Source organism: Athene cunicularia (genome assembly GCF_003259725.1).
Source record: "Athene cunicularia isolate RWA chromosome 13 unlocalized genomic scaffold, athCun1 chr13_part1, whole genome shotgun sequence".
In the NCBI taxonomy this organism is placed as follows: domain Eukaryota; kingdom Metazoa; phylum Chordata; class Aves; order Strigiformes; family Strigidae; genus Athene; species Athene cunicularia.
In genome coordinates this window covers 2,629,897-2,651,308 of record NW_020799117.1, presented here as the reverse complement: position 1 = coordinate 2,651,308, position 21,412 = coordinate 2,629,897, and the positions used below count along the sequence as shown (strand labels likewise).

Genomic DNA, 21,412 nt, shown 5'->3' with positions numbered 1-21,412 from the left:
AGTATGCGAAGGCTCTGTAACCCCACTACTCGGCTTTTCTCACCAACAGACAATAGTCTTTGGGTGGGCACATCTCTGGTGAACGGGCAGGATGGGCTGCACGCGTCCTGTGAGAAGAAGTATTGTGGCCGGGGGAGCAAGTGTGTTGTCAACAAGGATACCAATCAGCCCGAGTGCAAATGTGTGGAAGACTGCAAGTCCAGCTACATGCCCGTGTGTGGATCTGATGGCAAATTTTATGAAAATCATTGTCAGCTGCATCAAGCCTCCTGTCTGCAGAGGACCCAACCATTTCTGACCATAACATGAACCAAACCCCTCTCTGAACACAAGTGATGCCTCACCAGATGGAGCAAAGCAAACCTGCCCTCACCAGATCTGGCTCGCACACAGCTGAAATTCTTTTTTTCACCAGCTCTAAAACAAAAATGAAACTTGGAACTCCAAAAAGCAAAGAAAGACCCAGCCCATAGCTCCTCCAAGCTAGCGGTGAGATCTTTCCTCCTAACACTCCATGCTGAGAACCCTCCTGCCAAAAACACTGCACCGGAGAAATTAAAATTTGCTGCGTAAACAGGAATGACAGTCACTGCCTGCACCAAGAGGGATGCCCAGGAGATCTGTGCAAGGCAAGCAGGGAGGATACATCCCTGTCAGCATGTCCAGGGCTGCATCCACCCTGGGATGGATGGCAAGAAGCAGGGGGGTGGGTGTACAGGCAAAGAGCCAGAGCTTCATGGAGCCAGCAGTCACCACAACTTATGCCAAACACTTCATTACTTGAAAACCCGCTCAGCTTTGAGCCCAAAGGGAAGCTTTCCAAATTAGCTGGGTGCTAGAAAGAGAGACAAATTGGAAAGAAAAAAAAAAAAAAATTTAAAAAAAAAAATATATATATATATATTATATGTCTATAAACGCATACAGATTTATTTTTCAAATGCTTTCATAAAATTGTTCCAGCAGCTTCTGAGAAGCTTGAACTGGAAAATGCCCGTCCCAGCTGCGTTATCTGGTGGGGTTTGCAGCTGGAGTATATGTAACTGTCCCAGCCCTCTCTCTTGTGCCAGCACAGCTGGTAATTGGAAAACGCTCATTGCTTTCCCCTCACTGTCCCACCAACCATCTCTGGGGTCCCTCTGAAGCCTCTTCAGAAGAAAAGGCTTTCCTAAGTACAGAGATTGCCATGGATGCCGTATGCCAAAATCACTTTTCTCCTTTTACCTAGAGAGAAATTGCTCATCCCGTCAACCACTGGAGCGTACACCCCGGTCAAACTCATAAAATACGTAGAATGTGCTGCTGAGTCCTGTGGGTGATCTGCAGGTCACCTGTGGTGCTCTTGGAGACCACAGGAGGGTTGCAGACAACAGCTCGGAAATCCTTCTGTGACGCCGTACTGGCCAATCCCTCTGCAAACTGGTGTTCCCCAGAGTTTTGCCTTCTCCATCCATTATTTTTCTTTGCAAGGCTGAGCCACCAATGGAGGAGGAGTTGGAGGTGGTGTGAGGGCAGTGGCCGAGCTGCTGCTGCTCCACTGCCGTGGGCTCCTGCCGTGGCTTTTGTCTCCTTGGACCGTTTGCATGCTGCAGTTTTCAGATAGCCTGAAATTAAGCGATTCGTTAAGAGTGGCAAGAGGAGATGCAGGCAGACGGGCAAACAACTTGGCTGCCTGGAGTCGGTGAGAAGGTCCCTCTGCCAGTTATTTCCCTTTCTGGAGAATGGCTCAAAACGGATGTATAAAAGTGTCTTTTCTGTGTCCCAACACAGATGTAATAGATCCTCCTTCGGTAGTTGTGTGATTGTAATTCTGTCCGTAACGGACCCGTTTGGCACTTGCCTCACACTTTGGTTGTACGGTAACGCTCCTACACTTAGAATCTATGAGGCTCTAAGGCATCTAGTCAGGAAAACAGAAATGAAATGTCTTAGGGAAAAGGAAAAAAAAAAATAAATGAAAAGACACTGTGCAACCTCAACAGTTTCCAGCAGGAAGTTCATGCTGATTGAGATGTGATGCAGGAACGGCACCAATCCTGCTGCCGGCGCTGCCTCGTCAATCAAGTAAAGCAGCCATGAGTCAAACATGCATTACACTTCACCCAGACGTAAAAACCGCCCAAATACAAAACACCTGCACTAACGCAAACCCCATTACAACCAAATAGCTTTAATACTATTTTTTAAAATTTATTTTTCTCTCCATTTATTTCCAGCAAATGGCGACTTTTACAGAACAACATCAGTGCTCAGGAGCAGACTCACAAAATGAATCCCGTCCCTAATATTCACCCAGCTGTCTGTCTTCATTTATGCATGGTAGTAAATGACAGAAGCGCTGAGAGTTATACATATATGCAACTACTGATAGATTCCCTCTGGAAACTTTTATCCTTGAAAATTAATTTAGCTGGGAGAAAGGGGCAAGAGAAAGAACAGTAAAAGACCACATAGATTTATTATCTTAACAGACCAAACTGGGCTATCCCTAGAGGTGGATTTGCAGGCTCATACTCGCTTCCTTTTTGAGGGTGAGAGCTTTCCTTTGGTTAAAAAAAAAAACAAAACAAAAAAAAACCTGGTTTGAGAATTTTATTTGTGGCTGCTGCTGGGGGTGTGATGGGTGGAAGGGCTCAGAGGTGGCTTTGTCGTGGTTTCATGTTTTGAGGGTTTGTCTTTTACTGTTTGCACAATTAAATGGTTCTGATGGCGGAGCGGGGTGAAGCCCATTCCTCCAAGTCACGGAGTGTTTCCGAGTAATGCTAATAACCAGGTGGAATGTGGAAGTTACTGGAAGGTCTGGTATTTAATTACTGTATATTTAGGTTGTACCCAGTGCCAGCCTCCGTCCTTTTCTAGTGGTGAGGGGAAACAGGTGAAAGTCTGGTGTTTCTACCTCTTTTGCATTTTTGGGCTGCACTTTAACATAGCTTTAAAAATGTTTTTCAAGAACGCGACTCCATTTGTAAGGTTCAAATGTGTGATGTGCACCTTTTAAAAGGAAACTCTAATGGAAGTGCTGACACAGGCATCGCTGTGGTGACGCTCACCGAGGTCTCTATAATCAATCACGTTGAAACCTTGTGCAGTGGCACCTGTACAATTTGGTGCAAGTCAGATGTTTTGCTTTTTTTTTTTTACTTAGAGCGGAAGAATATTTTTTACATTATTCAAGAATAATGTAATAAGGAAGCTGAATGGATATTAATTATAAAAGCTTGTTATCTATTCCTCTTCCAACCAAAAATAAATAATCAGAATAATGTTCTTTTTTTGAGACAAACACAATGATGAGCTGCCTTTCTGTTTCTGGTGTTTGTTTGTTTTTTTTTCCCCCTCAATGGGCCTTATAAACTGATGAACTGAATGAGAAAATAAATGGGAAACTGAAAACATCTTTCTGTCCAATCTGAAATAACATTTGGTTTGTGCATATGTAAAGGGAAAAAGGCATACAATAAACAAATGCAATTATTTTCTGATAAATGGTCTTGCTGCAAAGTAAAGAGTAAAAAAAAAAATAGTAAAAAGAAAGATTTCTGTGGGACTATAGAATACCTGTCAGATGGAAACTTGGCATCTTCTGTTCTTGACCCATTGCTAATAGTGCAGGATGTTCTGTGCTTTTCCATAGGCGTGAGAAGCGACAGCCACGTGCATCCTCCTGCTGCTGCAGCAAGGCCCAAAACACTTGGCGTGTGGATTTCCCCTTCCTCCAAGTAGAAATGGTCAAAGCGAGGGTAAAATTTTTTAAAGTTTTGGCATCAGCTGTTGAAAAATACGTGGAAGCAAGAAACTGGTGCCTTGTGCCGAGGAGGGCGGAGGGCAGGGCTGCGTGGAGGGCGCTGGGTTCGTGGCCAGTTGTGGCTCCGGATGGTGGAGAAGCCTCGGATGGCGTGTCCGGGGGAAAAGGGGGAGCAAATGAAAGGCAACAGGCGTGGACAGATTTAAAGGTCAATAATGCAGACAACTGGGAAGATGTAGACCGTTCCGCTTGCTTCCAGCAGCTCCACTGGTAATGTAATTGGAGAAAAAGCTGGGAAAACAGGCAAGTCGTCGGTAGTTATTTTATTATTGGATTCTAACCCCCTCGTAGTTTCTGCCACAAGAACTTCATTGAAGGAATAGCAGAAGGATGCATGACACTGCACTATTGATTTCTTGTGTCTTTTATAGTAGTCCGTAGAGTGCTAGGGCTTGCTGTGCTGGTCAGAGGATGAAAGACCACTGAAACCAAGGAAAAGGAGTAAGGCTGGTCCTGAGAGTGAAGGAATGGAGCAGGCAGAAGATTGCTGAGCAAGATTAAAGGCAACAAGACTGATTTTGAGCAGTGACCTATGGGAATTTCATTGCCTTACTTCAGAAGAGCGTATTCTTCTGATACAGAGTTTTACCAAAGAAAGCAAAGTATTAATGTGATCTGTTCCCTCCAGATCTGATACTGGAAAGTTTCTGCATTCTCAGGCTGTGTGCAATACTGAGATAATTATATACACAACCAAGTAAAATAGACGTGTGTGTGTGTGTGTGCACAGGCACAGCACTACCCAGCTTCACTGGGTGGCTCAACACCGTGAAGACGGGTGCCCAAGGAAACGTGAAACTAAATCCTTCTGATTAATGTAGATGATCGTCCTCTGATACGTGATGTTTCTTGGCTGGCTGGCTGGGGGGACCTGCTACAGCTTCCGAATGCCGGGCAAAGCGTGGTGCCAGCAAGATTTGGGTCTATATCTATGCTTGGTGCACGGAGTAATGCAATAAAATTGTCTTATATATGCAGTACCTATCATGGGTAACTTTGGATAAACATTTAGTAAAGAGCAGTTTTATGAATCGTCTCTTGAGTAGCTATTCTAAGAGGAGAACAATCAAGTAAATTGTGCACGGTAGAGTTTCATGGCAGGGTTCTAAATATATATGGTCTCATATACTGGTTGGTATTTCTTTCTCGATAATCTCCGTATACGCTTTACGTAGCTAGGATCTTTCGATTTGTATGTGTCTGTTCTCTCTTTTCTCATGTTAGTACCCTCACAAACCGCGATACCCTCCAAAAATAGTGTTTAATGAAGCTTTTGATCTCATAATGGTTAAATGGAATTGAAATGGGACAAAAATTAGGCTAATTATGCTAGGATAGCATAGTTACTTCAAATTTTAAAATGCCTTTTCATGGTATCATCTCTAATGGATTTTTCATAGTCCTGACAGGTACAGCAAGTAACATTAATCCCCATTTTCAGATGTAAAAATGTATATAGAAAATTTTCTTACGATTTTTGAGTGCTTCCTTGGTGTTATTTGCAGAATAACTGCACGCTGTTACTGAACTTTGGTTGAGCAATTCCAATTGGTTTGTATTTGCTATTAAACTGCAGGCCCAGATTAAGCAGTTCCCTTGGTGTTCGTGTCATCGGTGTAACTATTTGTCACGATACCCCTTTCCAGAGTAGATTTTATTTTCCATTTGTTTTTTGCTTTTTTTTTTTTTTTTAAAAAAAAAAAACAAAAAAAAAACAACCAAAAACCAAAAACGAACCAAACAACACAACCAACTCTGCAAGAATCCTTCTGAAATGGTGTGGCCATCTGGAAAACTCTGCTAGTTTTTGTTCTGAGGAGGCTTTCCACATCGCCCTGCCTTTTGTTTTGTGTAGAGCATCTAAATTAGTGGAGATGTCCCATTTTCTGCCCTTCCCTTCCGAGGCTGATGTGCCCCTCTCCACCCTGCTCAAAGATGTGCACACACATACACACACACAGTTATTTCCTGGACCTTGAAAGAGAACAGTTTGCCTGTGTAGCAAAACGTATGCTTGAAGCACATCTCATTTCTGTGTTATTCTCCGGGATAAGTCACTGGTTTTGCTTTATAAAAATAAATAAATTATAGCACCAAAGGCTAGTAATGGAGGTAATGAATGCACTGTTGCCATGCCCCTATTCCAGGTGATTTACCATGGCTTTTCTGCCGCTCCACTTTCATAACAGGCATGCAATGAAAAGCTGAGAAACTCATAGAGCTGATTATTATGAAATTCCTGCTTTATGTTTCCTTTCCTTATTTTATTGCGGCAGTAACAACACGTGTAGCGCCCGCATTTGCAAACTGAACAGAAGCCGGGTGCAGTAGTCACGCCTTTGAACTTTTGTTCCTTCCAACCATGAGTTATTCGAGATGTATTTTAAAGATGTGCCGGGGAAGGAAGGTTTAAGGCACCGTGCTGCAGCATCTGACTTCGTATCATCAGCAAAAGTGAAATTGTGGCGTATGGGAAGTGTCTACTCCCGTGTAAAGGAGCATAACCTGTGTGTGTATGTATATCTGCAGGTACTGGCCACACGCATTTTTCAGCAATAAATAGTGCTTACAGGCATGATATTTGAGACCACAGAAGATTATTTAATGCAGGAAAACCGATGTCAAGATGCTGGAGGAATGGCTCATCACCTGCTACCTCACCAGTTTGCCTAATGGAAATTACAGACTAAGTTTCGAGACTGAATATTTTTGTTATGTTACATAGGGTTTGATTTTTATTCTCATTTCGTTACAACACTTGCAATGTGCGGCATTGCCTTTGAAGGACTTGGCTTAGAAGCTTCCAGTTTCAGTCATACCACTCTCCAGTGCCCCATAATTAAAAGTTTCCACTTTTGGCTCCAGTCCTGACATAACGTCTAAACTTTTTCCTTCAGCAGTATAACTAGATGTCCAACTGCCTGCAGGAGCTCGTGGATGCTTGAAGACAAAATGTCTTTTTACATGTAAATGCAGTATTTACAATTCTGCAGTGTGTAAGCAACTTTTTATGAGTAGTGAATACGGTACAGCGAAACCAAAACAGCTCTGTGTAATGGGTTTGTCTGGTCTTAATTGAAGTCAGGGCTTGTGGTGAGCCCAACCTTCCCCTGAATTCCGTGGGAGTTTTGTTGAAGTAAGGCATAGAGTTGTGTTTGGGACTAAAAAAAAAAGAAAGCCTGTGAGCCCTAGTCTGATGTGTGACGTATTTAGTGGCGTGTAAAAGGTAGAGGAGGTCTCTTGTTTTCAGGAATTAATGAGCAGCCAGAGGACACGCGTTCTCCAACGTGGCAACAAGATCTTCATTTTCTCATTAAAGTCTTGCTTTCAGCTGAGGGCAGCCTGTTAACCAGCCTTATCAAATTCCTGAACTCAGTTCTTTTACTGCCTGCCTGCACCAAGCTTTTGTTGGTTTTCCACTTGAATTCCAAACTTTGCAGGGGCAGCCAGAAACCCATTTGAGAAGTCAAATGATTTCACGGGTGTATGCGAGTGAGCTTCCTCTCTCCATCCTTCTGGCTTTAACACAGCGTAACAGCTCAGACTGGCTAAACTTAACTAGTGTTGAAAAGTGGCTTGTTTTGCAAGATGATCAGTTTTTAACTGAAGTAAATGACTTTCTTCACAACTAATAAATTAAATAAATTATACCTTTTTCCATGCAGTACAGTGGGACTCGTAAATACTGCGAGCAGTTAGTCGGTGGTTTCACTTGATTACCTTTCTTATTTCCGTTTTAAATAATCCTTGTAAGAGTGGGGAGTTCAGTCACTTTTAATAATGTGACCAAAAAAAATAGCAATGGCAGGTGCTTTTCAAGCCACTGAGTTCACCAGAGGAGCCCTTCCCAGCTCAGGTGCCTGCTCATGGGCTCGACTGGAGCAGGAACCTCGACGCAGTTGAGGAAAGTCCCTTTCCAAGGTGCTGCTCTGGATTTAATTAATTACCTGGATAAAGACAACAGTGCTTTTATCAAATATTTTCTTTCCTCTCTAATTCCACTGGCTCCATTCTGTGTTGTGTTCCTGTCCTTCCTGAGCGGAGGGTCTGTCTGTATGGCTGAGTGTGCTTGTGGGGAGCTTTTTTTTCTTCAAAGGATTATGCAAATAGTAATTGAATTAAAGTGCTGCTACCAACATTATCAGATTCTGGCAGACATCCCATGTTAACACTCTGCTTGCCAACACACAGATTTCGAGGATTTGGACTAGTAGAAGCACATCAGGATTCCCAAATACACAAATCTTTCCTTTCTGGCTCTTTGTGGGGAGTCCTTCCTACCCCCTTACGCCACTCAGGTGTGTTTAAACAGGAGCTCTCCATCTGGGAATGCAGAATAAACCAAACTGTGAACAAAACGAGTGAAGCATAAAGGTAGACAGGCTTTCTGCAGTTTCTCCATAGTAACCAGGGTGGATGTAAAACAGCTGAAGTATTTTATCTTTTTTTTTTTTTTTTAAACTGGTGTTTAAGCAAATCTTTAATGTATCATTAAATATCTTTAAATCTCCATTGCAATAGGAATAGTGTTTGCCTTCAGTAATGCTAAGTTTCTATTAAAAACCAAAATACCAAACCCACTGAGGGCTCCAGGAGGGTTTTTGCTGCTGCGGGTGCCTGCGATAGGTGTTGGGGCAGGGTGCAGCTGTGCTCTGCCCAGATGTGACCTGACGCATTAAATCGGAGCAGCCCACCATGAACGAGGAGGCAGAAATAACCTTCAGCGAGATGCAGGGTGCAGTGCTCGGCTGGTGCTAGCTCCCAGAGATCAATTTTTAGTGATCAGACCAGCACAGGAAGGGCTTTACTGTAGATGTGTCTGAGTTAACGTTTCTATAGACAACAATATCTCTTGAATTCTGATTTTTAAATATCTTTAGCATCAACAGCACTCTCCAAAACATGTCTTTTGAGGCACATGGCAATGGACAAGCCAAGTGCCTGTTCAGGTGCAGGTCCTGCCACTGAGAGGAGGAGGAGGAGGATGATGCTTGACCAGGGCTTCCTCAAGCCCTCATCCTTTGTGTTGCTCTGATCTGCAGCAGACACTGTAAATGCAGATGGCCTTTGGCAGTGAGATCTCCCGGAGGTCACAAAATGTGCGTTCCTGAGGACGTTTTGCAAAAATTCTGGAACAATTAGTAAAGTAAATAAAGAATATTCCCATATTCTTTCCAGGGACTGTACTTTTTGCACTGCTCAGAGATGCTTTGACCTTCTAGTTTATTACAAGTCAGAAAAAGTCAATATTTCTTAGCTTGCCAAGTTGGAGGAATTTTAATGAGTTATTGAGTCAAATAGTTAATCCTCCAATAACAGATCTTTTCCCCTTTCAGATTTACAGTGATAAAAACAAAGGCTTAACGAGGACCAAGAAAAATGGTGGTTTTGTAGAGACTTTTGCTTGTCTCTGTGCACACACTTTAACCCCTTGATCACGAGTAGATGAAATGTAGCTTCAGCACTGGGGCATTTCGTATTGGCATAAAATGCTGGGCAGGCACGGGCTGGGTTGATGTTAGCAAGGACTTTGGCACGATCAGAAAGGATTGATAGATTGAAGTAGGTAGTGGTGATGCTCCTCACATCTCCATTACATGTGATGGGGGGAGTCTTTGGATGGGATCCAGTCTGCTCTCCTAGGCTGAACTGCTCTGCTACCTGAAAACTCTTTGAAGGGAAGAGCCCTCGGTGTGTTTTGGAGGATGTTGTGGTGCTACAGTTGCTGCCGGATTTGGCTCGTCGGATGCTGGAGCACATCTGCAGCGCTTCCACTTGAGCTTTCTCTGAAAGCTCGTGCACACCAAAACCTTGCCAAGAGCCAAACATACACGTGGTAAATGTAGCCAACAGGGATTTGCTTCAAAACTCTCTTGCTGGTCCAGACCGAGTCACTGGTGTGGGTGCAGCCGGCGGCTGCTGCTCTTGGAAGGCTGTGCAAGGCTGGCAGCAGGTTGCGCACGACGAAATGTTTATTCCTGCTTTAATTACGCCTTTTGCAGCATCCCTTTGTAATTCTCAACTTTGTATTCTCCTGTTAGCATAGAATAACCTACTCTCCTGCAACTCTCTTCATTGAGTATAACGCTAATTATTGCTCAGAGTAGCGGCTTGTTTGGAACTCCCCTGTCCTGTATGAATTATAACAACGTTCTGTTGTAAGCCTTTAAACAGGGAAACTTCAGAAGCAGAAAATGTTATAGCACGAGGGCAACTTCCTTAGCCTTTTAATAGTATCAAACAGCAGATAGTACAGTAATGTTCAGAACATTATATCCAATGAATTTGTAAAAGTAGCAGAAAGCTATTTTTCATTATAAGTCATTATTGAGAGTGTAGGAATAGATACCGACAGTCGCTTTTATAGTGAGAAGCATCTTTCCATAATACTTCAGTGATAGTCGTTCTTGCGGGTTATTTTTTTCAAAGCTCTCAGCAATTGTCTGTCTGGGTTTTCACAGAAGCCGGTGTGAATTTTAGCCTTGGGGATGTTCTGCTTCTGGCTCCCGGGCTGGGATTTAGGCTCTGAATACAGACACGGGTACAGAAGCTCCATGCTGGCACTTAGGGCACGTTGCTGCCCCAAAATGAATCTCCTTGTGGGTTTTGTGGCTGGAGGAGTGTAGGTTTTCAGAATTACTCTCTGAATGTAACTCATGGCCAAAGTTTGGGCACTGAAATAACTCTCACTGGATTTTATTCCAGAGTCTAGTTTCTCAAAGGGTTAAAAGAAACAAGCAGGCACAAGTCCATCCTTTCAGCATTTTCAGCACATGCTTAATGTTGAGATAAGCGAGAGCTGGAGGGTTGGGAGCACGGATGTGGAGATGCTCCTCAAACTGCTGCTGTTCCTAGGGGTGCCCTTTTCCCCCCTGAAACCTCGTAGCTCCCGCTCCTGTAGCGGTTGTGCCGCTACAACAGACGAGGACGGCCCGTTAGGCGAACGTTACTCACGCTGCCGTTTTCTGCTCTTCCCAGTGCTTTACGGGCAGGATGGGCTGCACGCGTCCTGTGAGAAGAAGTATTGTGGCCGGGGGAGCAAGTGTGTTGTCAACAAGGATACCAATCAGCCCGAGTGCAAATGTGTGGAAGACTGCAAGTCCAGCTACATGCCCGTGTGTGGATCTGATGGCAAATTTTATGAAAATCATTGTCAGCTGCATCAAGCCTCCTGTCTGCAGAGGAAGAAAATCTACATTATCCACAGCAAGGACTGTTTCTTCAAAGGTAGGGCGTCATTAAAAATAAATACTTTTGTAGAACTTTCGTCATTCATTTTACCATAATCCTGCTTAACTGGCCGAATGGTATGTTTTATTTCTAAGAGATAAATTTTTCAGGGATGATTTATTCTAGGACACTATAGAACATAACACAATGTTTTATGCAGCTATCAAGCCCCCGAGTGTCATCACCACTGAAAATGTAATCAAACTGGAAACTGGTAAATAATTAACATCACTGTATGTATTGTGTGCGCTGTGGTTGTGATGCTCAGTACTTTCAACCGCCAGTGTAATAACTTTTTACAATCCAATTCATTTGGTAAGGCTTTGAACAAGACAGAGACGTTAAGAAAAAGTATATGGTATTACAAAAAGGTTGTTGCAGAAATGAGAAACAAAAACCTACTTAGGCAAATGACATGGGCAAATGAAAGGAGCTGTTTAGATGAAATAAGAGGAGCGGGAAGTGTAACGCCAGAGGAGAGTTTTAAATAATTTTAAAGACAGTTCTGGTTACCAGTAGGGTGCATACATCTTCAGCTGTTTTACTGGTTCAGTAGCAGATTTCATTATCATCATCATACCAAATCACCAAAGGGACGGAGTCCTGTGTATTTTCTGTTAATATTTTGTATGCCATGTACCATCCTGTCACAAATCAAGTCAGGCTGCCGTAGCAGGAGTGTGTGATAAAATACCAGGGAGTGGAAAAAGTCGTAAATTATTTTACCTCTAATGAGAGGTCTTATAAAGGCCTCGCTAGAGTATATCCTGAAAACTCATTGTCAAATATGACTTCATATACCTACAGAAAGATTTGAGCAGGTTGTTGCAAATATATCCAGTGACATTTACGTGATCAAATATGAAAATAATTCCTTTATCTTCAGCTCACTGGGCACTTGAGCCCCTGAGGAGCTTGTCTGTATACAGAGGTATCCATCACAGGTTCCTGCTTACTAACAGGATGCTACAAGAGTCTATTTAAGAATCAGGAGCCCATTCAAAGAGTCTTATTAATATATCCTCGTGATACCCTTTGGAGGTAGAAAAGCATTACTGTTCCTGTGCCTCAGAGGAGGCCTGGAGACTGAGACTAGACCAAAATTTCCAGAATTATCTAGGCACTGCTTAGCACAGCATTGTAAAGCCTGATTTAAATTGGGGGCCTGGCTGTGGATGGGACAGAGGGAGCTGGTCAGAGGATTGTCTCAGTGAACACCAGTTGAGCTGGGCCAGTTTGTCGCAGGCACACTCTAAATTTACCAAAGCGGGTAATTAGGTCGAGGATCGATAGACCTTGTGTGGAATTAAGCATGGGAAGGGGTCACCTGAAGGCATATTTGGAGGGACAGCACATGAGCACGTCAAGGTAAAGAGGGACTTTTGCTTCTCGCTTTAAAAAGGAGCCTCTAAAAAGGACATTTGTGCCTTGCTGCTAGTGCTGGTGTTTCTGCCTCTTGAGTATCAAGTTGGATCGGGGTGTAAAACTGCCTCCATCCCTGTGTAAGATGCAGATGGGATTGCAGGATGAGGAACCTCCCAAAGAAATGGGAAATCTTCATTTCAGAGGTGTGCAGCCCCCCCCGCCAACCTCACTCGATGCAGGGGTTTTTCTTCCCCTGACTCCCCCCAGAAACGTCTTTGTTTTTTTTCATTCTTGTACATAGCCCACTTTTTTTACAACGATGCTTCTGGCCCAGGGTTTTTATTCATTCCTTATCGCATATAGTGTTAAAGAAAATGGGTTCTCATTGCAGTAATCAGTGCCCTGCAATGGCTGGATTATACCTAATGATACAATGTCACGCTTGAATACTTCCCTGAACACACCATGAAATTATGTCAGAAAGAGTAGTTTTGTGTCCCAGTTTAAAGTAACCCTTAAACTCTTGCCATGGAGCACTGCTTAAATCTGCCTTTCATCAGAATAACAGCTTTATGAACGGGAAGAAGGAAACAAACTCGCTTCTCTTCCCACATGAATAAATAAAAAAAAAAACTTCACACTGCTGTCTGCAGAGATAAAATGCAGGAAAAAAAGTTACCTTAAGGGGGAAGTAAACCCACAGAGTGTGACTCCGTAGAAATATTTGGCTTCAGCTCCTGTTTTTGCCGTGCAGGTCCTGAGTAACTTTCTGTGTAGCTTTTTATTGCTTAGCACTTTAGCGTCCTATTTCTAAATCAAGAATGACAGTGTTTTCTTTTAAATAGTAAGCAATTAAGCTACAGGTTTATAAGCAACGTGATAAATGTAACATACGATTTTTCTCCAGTCATAGTGTCTTACTCTTTAAAGGGTCAAAATGTGTTATTGTTTCAGCTGGGTATTGGGTGTAGGTCTGTCAGTAGGCATGTGCTTTCTGTTTTCTACCAAGTAGATATTTAATTATTTGAGTACAGTTAGGCTGAGGAGTGGGCTGCTTTTTTGTCCCAGTTGACTTGTTCAATTAAGACTTAAGTCCCTGCGTAATGCTGAGGGACACCACCGATTGCATCTGTGTGCTCTGCCAGTTTACCCAGTTATCAGGGACAAACTGGATGGCCTTAAAGTATGACAGAGATCCAATACTTTGATTCCACTCTGAGTGAGCCAGGTCTGTCCACAGGAAACTGACAACAAAGCAAACAGCAAAGGTCTTGCTTTCACTTGTGTATTTTGGGAAAGGATTTTTTGGTCTTCTGACATTATTTATCACATGTGAAGTGCCTTGTAAATACTGGTGTAGAGCAAATATTCGTGTATGGCTAGAAGCGTTGCTTGATTTGTGTTACCTCACTAGCATTCCATTCTGTATTAGTATGAGGAAGAACAGAAGAGAATTTGGCTTTGGGCAAATGACTGATTTCTCCTTTGCCCAGCCTAGAATGAAACAAGCTCCTTGAAACCTGGAGAGTCCAAGAAGTTAAAACACACTTGTGTGCCTTCGGACATCCAGATTTCCCCCGTGACATTGTTTGAAAGTAATACACATCTCTTTGAGAGCAGTCTGGAAAATTCTACAGACCTGCTGGCTGAGGGGGGGGCCGCATGGAGACGTCAGCTCTCTGGCGTTGGCAAACGTGGGTCGATTGCATCAGTGTTGTGTTTGTGGAAGGGGGCGTCAGTCCTTGGTGTGCAGACTTTCAAGGCTTGGGCTGGTGAATGGACACGATGTCCAAGGTGGGAGCTTGTGGAAATGTGGGTGAAGCAGTGAGAAGTCCCAGCAGGAGAGATCTCCCCAGGCTCCATCCTGCACCCTCTGGTGCAGCACAGATCCCCAGTGCTGCCATGCACAAAACCCCAAATGCCATCCCTTTTTCTCAGTTGACAAAGTGAGCGATAAATACGTGGAAAACTTCACTTAGGAGTTTGGAACCCAAAGGGAAATACGGTAAAACAGAAGTCCTGCATCCAGAGGTCTCGGGAGAAATGTCACTTCTACTCACAACGGTTCAAATTCCTCTTGATCCAGTTGTCTTCACTGGTATGAAACATAATTTGGTTTTCCCATAGGAAGATGTTCCATTTAAGACTTCTCTACTATGTGATGTTTGTGTTTTGTTTTTTTTTTTTCTTTATATATTTTCACTGTTTTGTGAGTTTCCATAGTCATTTGATTTGTGTCAGTGATTTTGACTGGGTTAACAAAATAGATGAGAAGAAAACGCTTCTTGCTCTTTGCCAAAGAGGAGAAGAAAGAAGTTTGTCTTTCCCAAAAGCACTCCCACTACCCATGAAAACTGGAAAGGTATCTGTGCTCATAATGACAATTGTCTCACAGATGTCCAAAATGAGCAGTTGGCCTGGATATGTTCTTATTTGAATAAATACCTTGGATAAAGCAGCTATATTATTTTAGCGCAGTGATTTGGACGACGCTTTTGCTTTCCCATAGCAGTAGCTCCCCTTTTTTCCCCTTCTATTCATTTTTCTTTTCTTTTGACTTCTTACACTCACTCGGTCTCTTCACTCCATTTTCTCTCATTATTTTTGGCCAGCAAAAGCTGCCCATACACCACTTAATACAGTTTTTCTTCCCTTTCCTCCTCCTTTCTCCAGAAACTTTGGAGCAGCGCACTTCTCCAACAGTGTACATACTTTAGAGTAATTCTTACTGCTTAGAGCTTTGCTTTTCCATTTTCAGGATTCAAGAGCAATTTCTTCCCTTTCTTCTTTCCCTCCCTGCTCTTTTCTGTGCAATCAGCAATCCTAAAGCTCCCCTGCATCAGCCAAGCCCCTGCTAGAGGCAGGCAGCCGCGTTGCTTGCCCAAGCTCATTCCCTGATTTCTCCGGTTCTGACATCTTCCCTTTATCCAGGTGTATTGTTTGTTGATAATTTTGTTTGTTTGTTTTTTATAAAAAGCCTAGCTTTTCTTGCCAGGCTGTATAGCAGCTTTGTACTGCAGCTGGTCAGATTTAGTTTGTGCTCTGCCATGAATTCAGTCCAACTCAGCTGATGAAATTCTTGAACGTTCCATTATGTAAATGCACTGTACCTGTGCCGATTATTACTTTCTTTCTTTTTTTTTTTTTTTTTTCTTTTTCCTATTCAGTCCAACTCGTACTCAAGCTCTTAGTTTTATGAGATCTGACAGAATTTTATTGTGGAGAGATGGAGTGCTACAAAAGCATGTTCATGTCAGGTATTCCAGTCCCGTTCTCCTCCCTCCTCCAGTCTCTCCCAAAATGTCAGTAGTAATTTTTTCAATAATTTAATCCCATTGCTTTTTTTTTGTTTTTCTTTTAAGCAAATACAAGGTCAATTCTTGCCTCATAATAAATCATATTTTTGTACAGAATTTGGAGAGAAATCCCTGTGGAAAGCCCACCTGCCTTTCTCCTCTCCGTTACACACACGGTCACCCTGCTGGGTTTGAGCCTTTTCGCTGTTGCTGAGAACAACATTTCATGCCACAAACTTATATATTGTGTTCCAAAGTGTATGTGCCCATGTGCTGGGGTGTATGTTCATGTACACATACACATGCAAGTGTGTATGCACATCAGAAGAGCAAGAATAACTTGTTTTCTCATGGCATTTATGCACATAGAGCAGGGAGGATGGAGCCTGGCTCTGCACTGGGGAAGAAGGAGAAACAAGGGGAAAAACTGAAATGAGAGGTTCAGCCTGGATGTAAGGAGATGATTTCCCATGAGGCTGGTGGAGTGGTAGGAGAGGCTGCCCAGGTGCCTCCTCCATCTCTGGGGGCTTCCAAACCTGTCTGAGAACAGCCCTGAGCAACCTGGTCTGACCCTGCCTCCTCCAACCCGGCATCATCCCATAATCTTACGATTTGATGGTCTTAAATGGCATCTTTCATTTTCAGCTTCTCGTCTATCTTTTCCTCCAGTTTTCAGAAAGTTTCTTTCTAATTATGGAAAATGATAATCTCCTGCACGGTGACAGAAAATTTTCTATGCTTGAATGTAAATAAATTACAAACTTAGGGGAAAAAAAAAAAACAAAACCAACAAAACCAAGCACGCTAATAACTTGTGCGATGTATCACTGCAGTAATCTCGAGCAGATAGGAATTCAGCCTCAGGTGGTGGTGGTGGTTTATTTCCTCTGTACTTTATTTGTTGTCCGTGTGTTAGTTCGGTGCTTTGTTACTTCCAGAAGTAATTTGTTCTAGAGAATAGCATTTCCAAACATCTCTGAGAAGGTGTTGAATGTTTTGCTCATTTAGTGCTTGCAAAACAGGCAGACCCGCTCCGTCGGATGGTTTGCAGACTGCAAAGAAATCTGCTCCATTTAACACTCGCTATCTTTCCAGCTGGAAAAAAAAAATCTGACTGCGAACTAATGGCAGATTTCCCAGCTGGCAATTAATATTTGTCGATTTAACTTTGCAGCACTGCTGACAGACTGCTTCGGTGGCAGCGAGATGGGTCCAGAGCTGTTGGGAGATGTTGCAATTAATCCCTCTGGGGAGGAGGCTGGGCTCTTCCATGTGTAGGTCTGGCCTATAATGATCATTTCTGTGTCCAGTGTAAATGTATTTGGTGTTTCAAATGTTATAAAGAGATATAAGGGCTATATATAATGGAAGTATGTGTTTGCTCTGAGGTGAGCTGATACAGTTCTCACTATACTGAATAATTCAGGACTCTGAATACCAGAGGGATTCCTTACTATTCCCATGTTGCTTTTTTAGCTCCTTCCACTGAGTCTTTTGGGGAGGGATCAATTTTACCTGGCTTTTCAGGCTGAATCCTCTTAAATGTGATTGACAGCCTAACCCCGTATAAACAGACTGCATCAATCTTTGGGGTAAATTATGGAAATTCCATTGATTTATGTGAGGGTGTGAACACGAGACAGTCTGCTCCTAGTTTTGGTAATAGGAATTTTGTAGGAGTATGTCTAAGGTCCTTAGGAGTGTTTTCCATTTTAGAAGACCTTTGCTCACATTACTGAGACTCATGAAAAGGAAATCTTGGCTCTTTAAGTCAGTTGTGAAACTCTTCTTGATATAGATGGGGTTACGTTGGAAATTAAACGCCAATAACAAGAGAGTGTGGAAAGTTTAAGCATAAGGAAAAGAATCAAAATTAGCAAAGGTCCTAAAGAAGTCCCACGAAAAGACCCCAGAGAAGAAATGTATGAAAAAAAAAAAAAAAAAAAAAAAAAGACCGTTTGAGACCTAGTACGTATTAGTAGTAGGGAGCCTTTGCTGAGGACGTCAAAGCCATAATGGGAATCCTACAGGTTCAAAGGGAAGTGGGTCTGGAGCGCTGTGATGGGCCCTAAATTTCACGTAGACAGTCAAAAGGTGAATTATGTCATGGTAATTCCTCGCAGCGGTGCCGTTATCTGCTCCTGCTTCGCCAAAACCAAATCTCTCTTTCCCTGATGCTGCGACTCTGCATCGACTGGTGACAGATTTCAGATACGGTCAGTAAAGCTGAAATGGGGGAAAAACGTACCGTGGATGACGCTAGTGGAAAAAGTGGTGTTATCTAAAGTGATCCCTATCCAGCATTCCTGGTGTTTTTATTGCTCCAATTTGAGGCAATGGCCATTTGGGGAGCGCAGGAGTAACTGTGATGTGGTCTTTTGTTTTTAATATGAAATTGTGTAAAGTTTGGTTTTTACAACGGTCATGACTGGAGCCCCTGTTGAACAGTTTTACTCGGTGATAGTTATCTGTTTCATCTTATTTAAGGCCCAATCTATTAATCTCCAGTTGCCAGTCTTGATGTGTCTGGCCGTAATATCTCCCATAAAACCCAACAGCTTCAGATTATGTATCAACTAGTGAACAAAGGAATTAGAGGGTATTTCAGCAGCAGTATTAACATCTTTTAAAAAAATAAATAAATAAAGCCGGAGTTCTTTGTAATTTCTTTCCCCCTTATAATTTAGGGTGTGCTGATAGAACTGCAGTTACTGAAGGCCACAGTTAAGGAAATGTGCAGCCTCTCCGCCTGGCTGGGGAGGACCACGCCAGCGTTGGGCGCTGTTTGGGAATCCTTCCTCTGCCTGAACATAAAGGAGGGCATGACGGGTGGCTAAGAAAGAGGTTTAAGGCACAGTTTACACACAGAAAACAGAAAAGCTCAGCCTAAAACACCATGGCGTGGAGGAAGGCAATGGTAGCATGAGGCAGTCTCAGTTTAAAGCATCCAGAGTTGCAGCTTGATATTGTTGAGAGAAAGGAGATGCAGCTGGTTCTTCTTTAGGGTAAACCTTCACTGCAGCGATTTCAGGAAAGCTGAGAGGTGATAATGAAGCTGCTTTTGATGCGTATTCTTAGCAGTTGTGATGGGGAATGAAAGCAGAGGAAGAGGACGGAGAGTCAAAGGATGTGGGAGGAGACGCAGGGATGTGCCTTGCGTTCAGGTTGGAGTTCCTACGCAAACTTTGGTACTGCTGCCCACAGCGCTATGTCAGGGGGTGTTTATCTTCCAATTTTCCCTGGTTTTTGTGTGCTGTTTGCATCTGGCGCATGCCTGTTATGATTCGATGGCAGTCTGCGCTCTCTGCACCCACCTCGTTTTTCTTCTCTGCAAATCGGGTTAATATTTATTGGATGTGAATTTGAGAGCTTAAACCATACTTAAAGTCTGAAGACCCCTGTGAAGGAAACCTTAAAGAAAATTTCCTTTTGTGTTTTGTTGAATTTCGTATTAGCTCTCGCCATTCTATCAGCAATTTTCCAAACTGCTCTAGATGGTGAATAAACTGAAGAAATTCCAAGCAAAGTGGGGCATGATTAAAAATTGACACATTTACTGAGCCTCTGCATCGCTGTTCATCCCTCATAGTCCTGAAAAGAGGTTGGATGCTCAAAGGTTTACCTGCTTTTTTTTTTTTTTTTTTTTTTTTCCCAAAATGTTGTTAGTCTAATAAAAGATACTGCCTTTCCCTGTGAACCCTGTGCACATTTTAGTTCTTAGACCATCATGGTTGTGCCAACACTACTACAAGAACAACATTTTTTTTTTTCCCCTTTGTCATTTCTTTTTCGAGTATTCTGTCACTTTGGCAGTAATCTGGAGGATTTCTTATGGGTCAAATGTTATGAAAATACAATTGTGTCAAGCTATACATTTCAGAATGCAGTTTCCTGAAGGATGCTCATGGGGAGGGCTGTCCTTCAGCTGGGTGTCACTCGGGACACACACGTGGACGATGTCTGTGTAGCAAAATGCCGAGATAACCAAGCTGCTGGCAGAGCACCCGCTGCTGCCTCCTGTTGGCTCTGACTGGAGCTACTGGTAAAATTGATAATCTGAGCATACCTGACTAATGGGAAGGATTTGAACCTGATTCTGGACGCTCTGTGGCTGAGCTCAGCTTTGCATATGGGCTCCTGCTCAAGCCCCTAACGAAGGGATATTTCGATTAAAGCTTGATTCAATTGGATTTCTAGAGCTTGTATCAAAAGTCAATGGAATCAAATCTTACGATTGGCCTCGGTGATCTTAAAGGTCTTTTCCAACCTAAATGATTCTATTGAAGTGTCTACAGCCCTTCCCCAGTGTCACCCAAGGAACTTCAAGTGAACTGAAACAAATACTTGCATAAAAATAGAGAATGAATAGTTTTTTAAACTTTCTTCACTGGCAGAGATCAAGAATTCCTATTGCTGTTTAATTTCAGGTGTTTTCTGTATTGAGAAAACTTCAAAGTTCAGTGCTAAACCGCAGTAATTGAACATTATTGGAACGCTCTTTAAGTGCTTTTGCCTAGAAGAGCATCAGGTGGACCTCAGGATGCTGGTTCAAGAGAGAAGGAATTTATATATTGGCAAAATGGTCACCCTTGGAGAGTACATCTTTCTCTTGGGGGTCACAAGGAAATGAAGCTGTAAAATGCTTCCCTTGGTGGGAGGTTTATGTGAGAGCAGGAGGAGGAGGGAGCCTGGAGTTGGCTTCGTTGGGAGCAAGTGCCAAGCCCAGACCTCAGAGCGTGGAGGTACGTGTGGAAATTGCACACGGGTCAGTTCAGGTGCACAACGTGCTTAATTCAGTTGGACGTAAAGAATATCCTGTAGTGTGATTCTCTCCTAGGTCAGGGTTTCTCCCCAGGGCTTTCCTGGTTGCCTTTCCCGGCAGCCACTGCAGTTCTGCAGGAGACCAAGTCCTGCTTTGGCCTGAAGTTGCTGCTGAAAAAAAATTCCAGGTATTTTGAACATATTTCCTGTGAGCCGTTGTTAGACTAAAAATTAAAACCTTGCATATTTTCTTTTCTGCTAATAAAAAATGCTGGGAATATTCCCTAAAACTTCGTGTTCTTTCAGAATTAGATATGTTGGCTAATGGAATTGGGAGCTGAGCTCTTCAACAATCGTAACGCTTGGGAAGTTGCATCATTTATCTAAAATTACATAAATTGTATTCAGAGAAAAGTTACTGATTTATTTAAGGGCCTCATAAGTCACCTTTTAAGAGGAAACGTGCAGTTTGGTGCAGTTAACTCTCCGTTGGACACCTCCAGCTCTCTGCTGAGACAGAAGCCAGGGGAAACCTTAATTAAAAAAAAAACAAAAAACCAAACAACAAACCCTGAGAAGAGACCAAGAGATTGCTTTAAAAGAAAAACTGTAAAGGTTAAAAGGTAGAGATGAGCGTTAAAGATTAAGATGATTAGATTGTGGTAAAGGATGCTGGAAACTGAATGGAGGAAAACCAATGTATAGAATAAATATTAGGGCTAGGGGAGACTCGAGCAAGGAGATTTAGAAGTGCTTTAAAGGTGAAAAGGACTGGCACTTGAGAATAGCTGATTAAAAGCTATTCAGCACAAATGCTAATTTTTCTGGGTGGCCTATAAAAATCCACAGAACAAATTGAAATTCTGGGTGCTGGGGAATACCAACAGGCTGGATGCTGCGGAGTCAATTAAGTGGCTGCAAAAAAAAAAAAAAAAAAAAAAAAAAAAAAAAAAAA

General features: G+C 42.7%; 1 protein-coding gene across 5 annotated transcripts in view; it reads left to right on the top strand.

The window, feature by feature from the left end:
* Positions 1–21,412, top strand: part of FSTL4 (follistatin like 4) — a 382,047-nt gene that overhangs the window by 208,417 nt on the left and 152,218 nt on the right. For all 5 annotated transcript variants that reach the window (XM_026858115.1, XM_026858117.1, XM_026858113.1 and 2 more), the window contains exon 4: positions 10,784–11,032. In XM_026858115.1, the coding sequence (XP_026713916.1) occupies positions 10,784–11,032 (249 nt within the window). The remainder of the gene's footprint in view (positions 1–10,783; positions 11,033–21,412) is intronic.